The sequence below is a fragment of the Rhinopithecus bieti genome, unplaced genomic scaffold, assembly GCF_001698545.2.
Source record: "Rhinopithecus bieti isolate Rb0 unplaced genomic scaffold, ASM169854v2 scaffold_15776, whole genome shotgun sequence".
Taxonomy (NCBI): domain Eukaryota; kingdom Metazoa; phylum Chordata; class Mammalia; order Primates; family Cercopithecidae; genus Rhinopithecus; species Rhinopithecus bieti.
The window spans coordinates 1020237-1032545 of NW_016808836.1; the positions used below are offsets into that span (position 1 = coordinate 1020237).

The 12309-nt window shown below is 54.7% G+C and overlaps 2 protein-coding genes across 3 annotated transcripts; one reads left to right on the forward strand and one right to left on the reverse strand.

Moving 5' to 3' along the window:
• The first annotated feature begins 816 nt into the window (after positions 1-816).
• NCCRP1 (NCCRP1, F-box associated domain containing) lies at positions 817-5728 on the forward strand. The gene is made up of 6 exons (XM_017887525.1): positions 817-1169; positions 1884-1946; positions 2033-2084; positions 3035-3130; positions 4180-4318; positions 4450-5728. Exons 1-6 carry the CDS (start codon positions 833-835, stop codon positions 4588-4590), a joined length of 828 nt encoding a protein of 275 aa, XP_017743014.1. The 5' UTR covers positions 817-832; the 3' UTR covers positions 4591-5728.
• A 651-nt stretch (positions 5729-6379) lies between these two features.
• Positions 6380-8351, reverse strand: SYCN (syncollin). 2 transcript variants are annotated; one of them, XM_017887374.1, is made up of 3 exons: positions 8311-8351; positions 7413-7876; positions 6380-6544 (listed from the first exon to the last, which is right to left on the reverse strand). In XM_017887374.1, exons 2-3 carry the CDS (start codon positions 7811-7813, stop codon positions 6535-6537), a joined length of 411 nt encoding a protein of 136 aa, XP_017742863.1. In that variant the 5' UTR covers positions 7814-7876; positions 8311-8351; the 3' UTR covers positions 6380-6534. The 2 variants fall into 2 exon arrangements, with proteins under 2 accessions (XP_017742863.1, XP_017742864.1); XM_017887375.1 differs by lacking the exon at positions 8311-8351 and having other exon boundaries at positions 7413-7942.
• Positions 8352-12309: the final 3958 nt, after the last annotated feature.

A 12309-nucleotide genomic window follows, 5' to 3' on the forward strand; every position in this document is an offset into this window, starting at 1 on the left:
AGGTCCCCAGAATCCCCAGCTGGGATCACTGCTTCCCTCTTGCTGCCATCTTTGTTCCTCCCTGGGGTCCCCCATCTCTGAGGCTCCTCATCACTGGTTTTGGGTGTCTCTCTGCTCTCCCCACCTTGGTTTTCTGGACAGAACGTGTCAGGGCCCCAAGGGGGTGTCCCAGGTAAGGACAGAGAAGGAAGTGGCAGAGGCAGGATCTCCCCTTTGCACCCCAGCTCATCCGCCCACTCCCCCTCCGCAGAGTGGGAAGGGGGAGGAGGGGGCGTCTTCGTTAATTAGCCTCTTAATCCTGCTATGCTAGATCTTAATGAGGTGCACGGGCCCCATTAGACAGTCGGGAGCCCTGGCATTAGTGCATTTGTCACATGCTCTGTCAGGCCCTCGCTGGGTCCTCAGCTGGCCCTGGGAAAATTGGGGCAGGAAGTCTGGGAACCTAAGAAGGGGGCTGGTGCCTGGACTCCTGGGTCTGAGGGAGGAGGAGCTGGAGACCTGGACCCCTGGGTCTGAAGGAGGAGGGGCTGGCGAACTGGACCCCTGGGTCTGAGGGAAGAGGGGCTGGTGCCTGGACTCCTGGGTCTGAAGGAGGAGGGACTGGGGAACCCCACCCCTGGGTCTGAGGGAGGAGGGGCTGGGGTCTTGAATTTCTGGGTCTGAGGGAGGAGGGGCTGGACCTGGACTCCTGGGTCTGAGGGAGGAGGGTCCGAGGGACAAGATCCTCCCCCGACACGTCCCTCTCTTAAATGCCAGCCGGGGTGCCCTGCCCCTTCCCGCTCCCAGTTAACCCCAGCCCTGCGAAACTGAGACAGTCGCGCAGCCTCGAGGGATGGAGGAGGTGCGTGAGGGACACTCGCTCGGTGGCGGGATGGAAGCCGATGGGCCCGCGAGCCCCCAGGAGCTGCCTCCCTCGCCACGGTCGCCGTCACCGCCGCCGTCGCCACCACCACTGCCCTCACTGCCGTCGCTGCCATCGCCCGTGGCCCCGGAGGCCCCCGAGCTCCCCGAGCCGGAGCAGCCGTCCGAGGCTCACGCCCGGCAGCTGCTGCTGGAGGAGTGGGGGCCGCTGAGCGGGGTCCTGGAGCTGCCCCCTCGCCTCACCTGGAAGCTGCTCCTGCTGCGGCGGCCGCTCTACCGCAACCTGCTGCGCTCGCCCAATCCCGAAGGTGCGCACGGCCCCGAGCAGCCGGGAGGCACCACCCTGACCGTCTGTCTCTTCCTCTTTTCCTCTCTGTTTCCTTATCTCTCTGGCTCTTTGTCTCTCACTGTCTCTGCATTTCTCTGCATCCCTCTGTCCCCTTTTCTGTCATTGTGCCTCTCCGTTTTGCCCCTGTCTCTCTGTCATGTCTCTCACCTACCTCTCTCACACCTCTCCCTCTCTCTTTCTCTCTCTTCCTCTCTCTCTCCCCCTCTGCCTGTGTTTCTGTCTCTTGAGAGGGAGTCTTGCTGTCGCCCAGGCTGGAGTGCAGTGGTGCAATCTCTGCTCACTGCAACCTCTGCCTCCCAGGCTCAAGCAATTCTCCTGCCTCAGTCTCCCGAGTAGCTGGGATTACAGGCATGCACCACCATGCCTGGCTAATTTTTGTATTTTCAGTAGAGTCCGGGTTTCGCCATGTTGGCTAGGCTGGGCTGGTTTCAAACTCTTGGCCTGTCTGTTTCTCTGGGTTCTTCTCTTTGTCCCTCTGTCTCTGTCTCACCACACCCTGCTTACCCCCTGGCATCGCCCTCTCCCCAGAGCCCTGACTCACTCATCCCTGCCGGGCTTCCCTGACCTGGCACAGATTCCTGCCCTTCCAGTGTGTAGCCTTGCGGGTAGGGAGGGATGAGGCAGTGGAAGGTGGAGGGGCTGCCCAGAGGCTCCACTCACCTGTCCATTTCAGGCATCAACATTTATGAGCCAGCACCCGCTACTGGTCCCACCCAGCGACCCCTGGAGACTCTGGGTAAGTGCTTGGAGGGCCGGGCTGCTGAAGGTGGGGAGGGTCCTCCAGCATTGGGGTGTTCTAACCCTTTGCTCCCCAACCTGCAGGCAATTTCCGTGGCTGGCACATTAGAACCGAAAAGCTTCAGCAGAACCAAAGGTGAGTCGCCGGGGCCGGTGTGGTCTACACTCCATTCCCTGCTCCACCCTTCCTCGCTGTGAGAACTGGAGAAACTGACTTGGCCTCTCTAGACCTCCATTTCCTGCTCTGTAAACAGGGTTAGCATAAGAGAGAATGCCTGTAAAACACACAGCCTAGGGCCCGGCCAGGTCTGGCTAGCACCAGTCAATAGCAGCTATTATTGGTTTTTGGTTTTTGTTTTTAAGACAAAGTCTCACTCTGTTGCCCAGACCGGAGTGCAGTGGCGCAATCTCAGCTCACTGCAACCTCTGTCTCCCAGGTTCAAGCAATTCTCCTGCCTCAGCCTCCTGAGTAGCTGGGATTACACGTGTGCGCCACCATGCCCAGCTCATTTTGTATTTTTAGTAGAGACGGCGTTTCACCATGTTGGCCAGGTTGGTCTCAAACTCCTGACCTCAGGTGATCTGCCTGCCTCAGCGTCCCAAAGTGCTCGGATTACAGGCATGAGCCACCACGCCTGGCTATTCTTGTTGTTGTTGTAATTATTCTAAGGCTCTTTCCCTGAGGGGAAGAGTCACCCCAGGCCACCCCCTGCCCTCCATGAAACAGAGCCTTGCTCCTGCGCAGTAGATGAGCTGGTGTGACTCGGAGGCTCAGGGTCACACAGGCCAGGGTTGGGATCCTGGCTCTGCCACATGTTTGCTGCTTGACCTTGGACACGTCTCCATCCTCAGCCTCAGGTTCCTCATCTGTAGCATGGGGTTCAGGAGGCATTGCCCTCAGAGGGGGCCATGGGGCCTGAGACTGGAAGGTGCTGATGAGGGAGCACCCCAAATGTGGGGACCCAAGCTATCCCTAAGAAAGCGCTAAGACATGGCTTCCTGCTCCCTGGAGCCAGGCCGACTGGGGAGATCCCCAAGGATCCTGGCAGATCGCAGACCCCGCCTCTCCCGGCCCTTCTTTCACAGCTGGACAGTGAAGCAGCAGTGTGTGGACCTTCTGGCCGAGGGCCTGTGGGAGGAGCTGCTGGATGATGAACAACCAGACATTACGGTCATGGACTGGTGCGTGCCCCTGCCCTGCCAGCCTGACCCCGTGATCACCCAGGGCTGCCCAGAGCACGGGCCTTACTCTGAGCTCCCCTTGCTCTCAGCCCCTCACCAAGACCCTCCTGGTGCTGCAGGGTTCTGCCCTGCCCACCTCCCTGGCCCCTTCTGTTTGAGTCTTTCCGATTTTGAAATGTGCCAGGGGGTTACTGAGGCTGACCTTTATTTCTTTTCTTTTCTTTTTTTTTGAGACAGAGTCTCACTCTGTCGCCCATGCTGAACTGCAGTGGTGCCATCTCGGCTCACTGCTACCTCTGCCTCTCAGGTTCAAGTGATTCTCCTGCCTCAGCTTCCCAAGTAACTAGGACCACAGGCATGTGCCACCACACCCGGTTAATTTCTGTATTTTTAGTAGGGACAGGGTTTCACCATGTTGCCTAGGCTGGTCTCGAACTCCTGACCTCAAGTGATCTGCCCGCCTCAGCCTCCCAAAGTGTTGGGATTACAGGCATGAGCCACCGTGCCCAGCCTATTCTTTATTTCTTAAAAGCCTGTCACCCTCTATTCTCAAAACAAATTCCTTCTCATTCCTTAGGAGTCACTTACACATGGCTCCACCAGGAAGCCTTCCCTGATCACCCCTCAGCTGGGTCAGGTGCATTTGCTCCAGTGCCCTGTGCCCCCCCATCCCGGTCCCAACCTCTCTGTCTGTGCCCCCAATTCCGGCCCCAACCCCTCTGCCTGGGTCCCCAATTCTGTCCCCAGCCCCTCTGCTTGGGTCCCCCCATCCTGGTCCTGACCCCTCTGCCTGTGCTCCCCATCCCAACCCTGGCCATTCCTGGCTGTCATGTTTGGTGGCATGCCAGCCTCCCTCACTGGACTGTGAATCCCATGTGGATGGGGTGTGGGGCTGTCTTGGTCACTGCTATGTTGCCAGCACCACCCAGCTCAGGGTACCACCCACAGCGTGGGTAGCAGCATGTGTGTTGAACGGGGAACGGGGCCAGGGACTGGGGCTGGGTAGCTGAGACTGCAGTGGCAGCTGAAGGCCTTGACCCCGCCTGCAGGTTCGAGGACAGCCGACTGGATGCGTGCGTCTACGAACTGCACGTCTGGCTGCTGGCAGCTGACCGCCGCACGGTCATCGCTCAGCACCACGTGGCCCCCCGAACTTCTGGGAGAGGACCCCCTGGCCGCTGGGTCCAGGTGAGACTCTCAGCCCTGGGGCCCTAAACCCCAGACGTGTGTTCTTGTCCCAAGACCTCACAGAGGGAGGAGAGCAGGTCCACGGGTCCTCGAAAAGGGCTCCTCCCTAACCCCGGATGCTGTCACCACAGGTGTCCCACGTATTCCGCCATTATGGTCCTGGTGTGCGCTTCATCCACTTCCTGCACAAGGCCAAGAACCGCATGGAGCATGGTGGGCTGCGGCGGACACGGGTGACTGACTCCTCCGTGTCTGTGCAGCTCCGGGAGTGACTGGCTGGCTCCTCTGTCCTGACCCCACAACACCTCCCTGAGCTTTAGAAGCCCCTAACTCTTAGCCACCTCTTAGGCCCGTTATTCCTCCCTGGACCTTGGCTTCTCTCTTGATGGACAGCTTCACACACCCTTAAGCGGTGGACTCTGGCATTTTCCCAGCACTCTCTGAGCTCCGTGAGGGTGGAGCCACTCCTTGTAAATTCAGTGCCTGACAGATGCGCTGGCACAGATGCTCCGTAGACCTCTGTTGAGTGAATGCATAGACACCTGTGCTCAAGGATGCTGAGGGCTGGTCTCTGCTTCTTTGAACTTCACTGAAACTGAATGCTCACTACTGTGTTGCCAGCACCACCCAGCCCAGGGCTGTGAGCAGAGTGGCAGTGAATGTCTGTTGAAGGGGGAATGGAGCCATTCATTTCACTCAGTTCCTGTCCCATTTAACCGCCCCTGATCCTTGATCTTCCATTACCTTCACACCCCGGGGTCCTTCTGAACTGACCTTGACCTCTGATCTCTTCACACATCTCCCCTTAGCATCTCTACTTACCTACTCTCCTTTTTCTTTTCTTTTTTTTTTTTTTTTTTGAGATGGAGTCTTACTCTGTCGCCCAGGCTGGAGTGCAGTGACACAATCTTGGCTCACTGCAATTTCCACCTCCCGGGTTCAAGTGATTCTCCTGCCTCAGCCTCTCAAGTAGGGATTACAGGTGCCCACCACCACGCCCGACTAATTTTTGTATTTTTAGTAGAGATGGGGTTTCACCATGTCGGCTAGGCTGGTCTCAAACTCCTGACCTCAAGTGATCCACCCACCTTGGCCTCCCAAAGTGCGGGGATTGCAGACGTGAGTCACTGCGCCTGGCCATTCCATATCTCTTAAGTCTCAGAATCTCCTCTAGCTCCCTCCAGGTGTCTGCAGTTGTCCCCTCAAAGCTGTCCCACACTTTCCTCCAAAGACCCTTTGTGTATCTTCTCCAGCTACCGCAGACACCCCCAAACCCAGGCATCCATCAAAGTCCCTCATTCATGAGGGTGTGGGGACACAGACTGCGACCAGAACAGAAATATGAAAATGTGAATGACAGTGTCCCCCGTGTGTGGAATGTGGGGATTAAAAGCATTTATCAACCTCTAAGTCCTGATCTGATCACTTGCCGATCCCAGCCCTAGCCCAGGGCTGGGTCCTAGAAGGCCCCCTGCTGTCCCCTGTAGGAACCATGGAGGGAGTCCGGAGGCCCCCGGGAGGCCAGAAATGGCTCAAGGAGGAGTTTTTTGCTTGTTTGTTTGCTTTGAGACAGAGTCTCGCTCTGTTGCCCAGGCTGGAGCACAGTGGCAGGATCTGGGCTCACTGCAACCTCCACCTCCCAGGTTCAAGTGATTTCCGGCTAATGTTTGTATTTTCAGTAGAGATGGGGTTTCACCATGTTTGCCAGGCTGGCCTCCAACTCTTGAGCTCAGGTGATCCGCCCACCTCAGCCTCCCAAAGTGCTAGGATTACAGGCCTGAGCCACCACACCAGGCTAAAGAAGGGTTAATTACTGAAAAGGGTGGGGCATATTTCATATTTAACAGTCAGCCCAAGGTTCCCCTGTAGTTCACTCACATGTCCTTCTGTGGGTGCGTGTCTTTGTGCACACCTAAAACCATGTCCAAGTTGATGGCGTGTCCTCATGGATGGCATTGTCCTGTGTATGGGCTGACCCAGGCCCAACCACCCTGCTCTCTCCTCCATCCCACCCAGTCCAGTGAGGACTTGCATCCCAGGGACAAGCAGATGACAGACGGAGACCACTGCACAAAGGCTGTATTGCAGGGGAGGTGGGAGGGGCAGGCAGAAGGCTCCTTCTCCTGGGTCTTGGGACCCCGCAGCAGAGCCCAGGGATCGGCTGAGTGAGGGGTCTGGCACTCTGTGGAAGCTGCAGATGAGAGACCGGCAAAACATCAGCTGCACCTGAAATGTAATCAAGAATTCCTTCCAGGGGCTCTCAGAGACACAGGTCTGGTGAGTTCTAGAAGCCTGAGGCTGGGTGGGGACTGGGGAGTCTAGGTCTGAGGCTCCAAGTTCAGGAACCAGGGATCCTAGCCTGGGAATTTAGAGTTGGGGTTCCTTGGAGCTCTTGGGGGACAGGAGTGACTTGGGAGGGCTTGGGAGGTTGGGAGGGTGTCACCGCTGGATCTAGGTCCCAGGTCTGTGAGTGCAAAGTGGCCTCAGGGACCTCCAGGGATGGGTCTTAGGGGTGAGCTGTGGGACTGGTTTTAGGGCTGAGGCTGGTCTAGAGGGTCTAGGGGAGTGGAGAGCAGGAAGGCTACACACTGGGTGTTCCTATAATTGAGTCTGGGGTCTTGAGGTCTGGGTTAGTTTTGGAGTCTGGGAATTTTGAGATGTGATGATCTGGGGCATCGGGGCTGGCTTTGGTTCTGGGGACCAAGGTGAGGGGGTCTAGGAGCTCTCAGTCCCCAGAATTAGCCAGCCCTCCCTGGGAAGTACAGCTGTGGGCGGGTGGGTAGGTGGAAGATTCCAGAAGGTGGAGGGTTGGCTCTGAATCCCAGAGCTGGGGCGGAGATCTGGGTCCCAGGGTCCTGGGCTGCAGGTGGAGTGGGGACCGGGTGCTGGGGGTGAAGAGAAGGAGGACCTGGTCTGGGTAAGGACTCTGAGATGGGGCCTCCACCACTGGTTTTAGGGAGGCCTGGTGCTCCCAGTTCCAGTCGGGAGCTCAGGGGTGTGGAGCAGCCTCGGGGCTTGGGTGATGGGTGTGGGGGTTTGTGCGGAGCTGGGGCCGGGGCCTGGGGTGGGCTCGGAGCTTTGGGCGGCTGGGCACCTGCAGTAGAGAGCGGAGATAGCGTTGGACCAGTTTCCCAAGACGCCCCGGCGGTACTCCTCCAGGCGCGGGTAGGTACCGGCAGAGAATTTGCGCGTCTTGCCCGCCTTGCCTTGCCGGGACCACACGGTGAGCTCGCAGCGCGGGGCCACCACAAGGGAGGAGACGGTGTTGGCCCAGTTGGAGGGCAAATAGGGGAGGTCTGCGCCCGGCTCCAGCGACAGCTCGGCGCCCCTGCAGCAGTTCTCATAGTAGGGGTCGCTCTTGTCATAGAGCTTGGCGCAAGTGCGCGTCCCGTTGGAGTGCTTGAGGTCGGCGGACGCGGGGCAGGCGCCCTGGGCGCACGGCAAAGCGGCCAGGGCCAGGGCCAGGGCCAGCAGCAGCAGGCGCAGCGGGGACATGGTGGCAGTGCCCCGCCGCGGCTCAGCGCGCTTTTATGCGCCCGACCCGTGGGAAGGGACAAGCTGCGAGATAAGGACTCATGGAGCGAAGGGGAGGGCGCCCCTCCCCCAGGAGCCGGGAGACCTGCCTAACCTAGGTCGGAAACCCACAACCCTGGGTACAAGGTGGACGCTGTGTATACAACTTAGCACCTTAAGATGTTAGGTGACCAACAACATTATAAAGAGAGACAAGAGACAGGACTTGAGGAGGAGTCATTTGCAACACAGAGGGTGGCATAGGTTAATAGACAGAAATGGTAAGAGTTCTTAAAAATTGACAAGGGGCTTGCTGGTGGCTCACGCCTATAATCCCAGCACTTTGGGAGGCCTAGAGGTGTGGATGGCTTGAGCCCAGGAGTTTGAGACCAGTCTGGGCAACATAGCAAGATCCCGTCCCTACTGAAAAATAAAATTAGCCCAGCGTGGTGGCCTGGCCTGTAGTCCCAGCTACTCACAAAGCCTAGTCGGGAGGATCGCTTGAGCCCAGGAGTTCGAGGCTGCGGTGAGCTGAGATCGTTTCACTGCACTCCAGCCTGGGCAACAAAGCCAGGAAAAAAAAAAAAAAAAAAGATAAGGAATGGAACAACCCTTATTCTAGATAAGGAAAGACTGGGTTGGGGGAGGCGGGAGTGGGAGGCTGGGGCCTCCTGGCTGGACAGGCTCCCTCCCTGGGAGGCAGGACCTTGGGAAAGGAGAAGCTGGAGATAAGGATAGAGGCCTTTGTGGGGTGGGGGCAGGTAGAGAAGGAGATGAGGAGCCCCACGCCCCACCCCCACCAGTCTCAGACCGGGCAATCTTCCCAACCAAGGCTGGCAATCCAGAATCTGTGAAGTACGAGATAGCAGTATTTGCATAACACATTAAAAACCTTTTGCAAGACAGCATACAAAGGCTTGAGGAGATATTTGCAACATTTCAAAAGCATAGCATTACAAGTTATAACATATAAAGAGTGCACACAGGTTGGGCACGGTGGCTCATGCCTGTAATCACAATACTTTGGGAGACTGAGGCAGGTAGATCATTTGAGGCCAGGAGTTCAAGACCAGCCTGAGCAACATGGTGAAACCCCGTCTCTACTTAAAGTACAAAAATTAGGGCACACGCCTGTAGTCTCAGCTACTCGGGAGGCTGAGGGATGAGAATCACTTGAACCCGGGAGGTGGAGGTTGCAGTGAGCCAAGATCACATAAAAAAAAAAAAAGAGTACCTACAAATTGACAAGAAATGCACCCCTCCCTCCCACACGCTAAGGACAGGCCTAGGAGAGGGAGAGGAGGGAAGAGCCTGCCACTCCCACCTCAGGAGCCGGGAGACTTTCTTAACTAAGGTTGGAAATCTTCAATCTATAAAACAAATGGTGAACCTTTTGAGCTGTATAAAACTGTAAAACTGTTGTATAGCAAAACAAAACAAAACAAAACCCACAAACCCATTGAGCTGTGATTGCACCACTGTGCTCCAGCCTAGGGAACAGAGGGGAAAAAAAAAAAGGTCTCTATAAAGTAATTTACAACTGATTTAAAACATTATGAACAATCCATATAATTGTTATTTATAAATATAATATAGGCCAGGCACCGTGGTTCATGCCTGTAATCCTGGCACTCTGGGAGGCCAAGGCGGAAGGATCACTTGAGGTCAGGAGTTCGAGACCAGCCTGGCCAACATGGTGAAACCCTGTCTCTACTAAAAAAATACAAAAAGTAGCTGGGTGTGGTGACACATGCCTGTAATCCCAGCTACTCAGGAGGCTGAGGCAGGAGAATCGCTTGATCCTGGGAGGCAGAGACTATAGTGAGCCAAGATCGTGACACTGCACTCCAGCCTGGGTGACAGAGTGAGACTCTGTCTCCAAAAAAAAAAAAAAGAAAAGAAAAGGAAGAAATATATATATATGTATATGATGTATGTAATATGAATACTTAATATACAATATTGTATTAACACAATAGTATAAATGCAAATACATAAAGCATGAAGTACTGTGCCCAGCACACGACAGGTGCTCAATACATGGAAGCTATTATGACTGTTCTCCTGACAGCTCAGAGACCCTGGCCATTGGCCTGGCCCTGCCCGAGGATTCTTCGTTCTCATTTCCTTTTGTGATCCCTTGAAATCTAATCTCCAGCTGCTAACTTCCCAGAGAACCTCCTTGGTCCCAGAAACACAGAACAGCCACCCTCTGGCTCTGCACCGCCCCAGACACAGGGATAGAGGGCAGCAGAGTCACTCAGAGTCCCACCCACCCTGGAGGGCCATGAACTTCAGACACAGAGAGCGACACAGGGAGACACGGACAGGGAGACAGACGCAGGCACAGGAAGGAACACGGAACCCATTGAGGCACAGTACACAGCCCGCATCCGACAGAGCCCACAGAGACCCAGGGCCTGGGCACAGCATTTTCAATCCCGCCGCACACACATGGGCAGGGCGTAGGGACACGCATCACACAGCCAGCCACTGATGGTCCTGGATTCTCACTGGTGAATCCTAGGATGGACACATGCCCAGCTCTGGGTCAACATGCACCCCTGTCCCCCAACGGAACCACACACAGTCATTGTCATGAACAAGCCTCCAGTCTTCCTCCACTCCTGCCCTACACGCTACAAATCTCACACCTGTGAAATCTTTTTTTTTCTTTCTTTCTTTCTTTCTTTTTGAGACAGAGTTTCGCTCTTGTTGCCCAGGTTGCTGCAGTGCAATGGTGCGAGCTCGGCTCACTGCAACCTCTGCCTCCCGGGTTCTAGCGATTCTCCTGCCTCAGCCTTCCGAGTAGCTGAGATTACAGGTGCTCGCCACCATGCCCAGCTAATTTTTTGTATTTTTAATAGAGACAGGGTTTTGCCATGTTGACCAGGCTGGTCTTGAACTCCTGACCTCAGGTGATCCACCCACCTTGGCCTCCCAAGGGGGGGAGTACAGGCATGAGCCACCGCGCCTGGCCTCTTTTTTTTTTTTTTTTTTTACCGTGTCAGGGTCTCGATATGTTGACCAGACTGGCCTCAAAATCCTGGTCTCAAGCAATCCTCCCACCTGAGCCTCACAAAGTGCTGGGATTACAGGCATGAGCCACCACATATCGTGTGATTCTCACACGCACACATCTGACTTGTTCACATAAGCACACATGTCACACACACACACAAACACATACACGCACACATGCCCACATGTGCACAGCGTCCTCACCCAGAAACAATTTCCTCAGTATTTATTAACACAAGCTAGACAAACAGTAGAAAAACAAACATCTTATTACACAATATTTTCTAATAGGAGAATGTCCTGCCCTTGAGGAACCATGAGCCCTTGAGAATGTCAGATGGTAAATAAATCAATAATTCGAATACAATGTGAAAAGAGCTAGAACAGGGGCATACAAAGGAATGCAGTGGGAAGAATGACACATTGGTTTGTTTGTTTCATATCCACTGATAGGTTTTGATTTGTATAATAAGGAATCCTCTTTTCAGGTTTTACAACCTTGATTTGACATTTTTCAGCAGAGCATAAAAAGGGAGATTGCTTATACATGTGAAATTGCCACTAGAAGAAAAAGGAAAGTATTTGTCTCCATCAGGGTGGTACTTGAACATAAACAACATTATAGGTTGTACATAGTTTAAATGAAAATAATGTGTGTTGCATAAATACAGGAAAATATTCAGATCAGTACTTAAGTTCATAGTGGGTCATCAGAATGCATTACAATTTTGTAAGGATACGACACTGAATATCATTTTCTTTTTTTGAGACAGGGTCTTGCTCTGTTGTCCAGGCTGGAGTACAGTGGTGTGATCATAGCTCACTGCAGCCTCAAATCCCAGCCTCAGCCTCCTGAGTAGCTGGGACCACAGGTACATACCACCACGCCCAGCTAATTTTTTTTTTCTTTTTTTTTGAGGCAGAGTCTCACTCTGTTGCCCAGGCTGGAGTGCATTGGCACGATCTCAGCTCACTGCAAGCTCCGCCTCCCAGGTTCACGCCATTCTCCTGCCTCAGCCTCCCGAGTAGCTGGGACTACAGGCGCCTGCCACCATGCCCGGTTAATTTTTTGTATTTTTAGTAGACATGGGGTTTCACCATGTTAGCAAGGATGATCTCGATCTGACCTCGTGATCCGCCCGCCTCAGCCTCGCAAAGTGCTGGGATTACAGACATGAGCCACCGCGCCTGGCTGGCCCAGGTAATTAAAAAAAAATTTTTTTTTAGAGTTGGGGTCTTGCTATGTTGCCCAGGCTGGTCTCCAACTCCTGGGCACAAGCAGTCCTCCTGCTTTGGCCTCCCAATGTGTTGGGGTTACAGGAATGAGCCACCACACCCAGCCAGATTATTTCCATATAATTCTTAAGGGATAGTATAATCCCAAAGCAGCCATAACTGTGTGGTTTGGTAACAGTGGTTCTCAAAGGGTATTCCCTGGACCAACAGCATCAGCATTC

What these genes read in the sequence shown, in the direction of transcription:
- NCCRP1 (XM_017887525.1), top strand. Translation starts at nt 833, where the DNA reads ATGGAGGAGGTGCGTGAGGGACACTCGCTCGGTGGCGGGATGGAAGCC. An exon ending in GCGCTCGCCCAATCCCGAAG is followed by an intron (nt 1,170 to 1,883) that starts GTGCGCACGGCC and finishes TGTCCATTTCAG; the next exon opens with GCATCAACATTTATGAGCCA. An exon ending in GCGACCCCTGGAGACTCTGG is followed by an intron (nt 1,947 to 2,032) that starts GTAAGTGCTTGG and finishes CCCAACCTGCAG; the next exon opens with GCAATTTCCGTGGCTGGCAC.
- SYCN (XM_017887374.1), bottom strand. Translation starts at nt 7,813, where the DNA reads ATGTCCCCGCTGCGCCTGCTGCTGCTGGCCCTGGCCCTGGCCCTGGCC.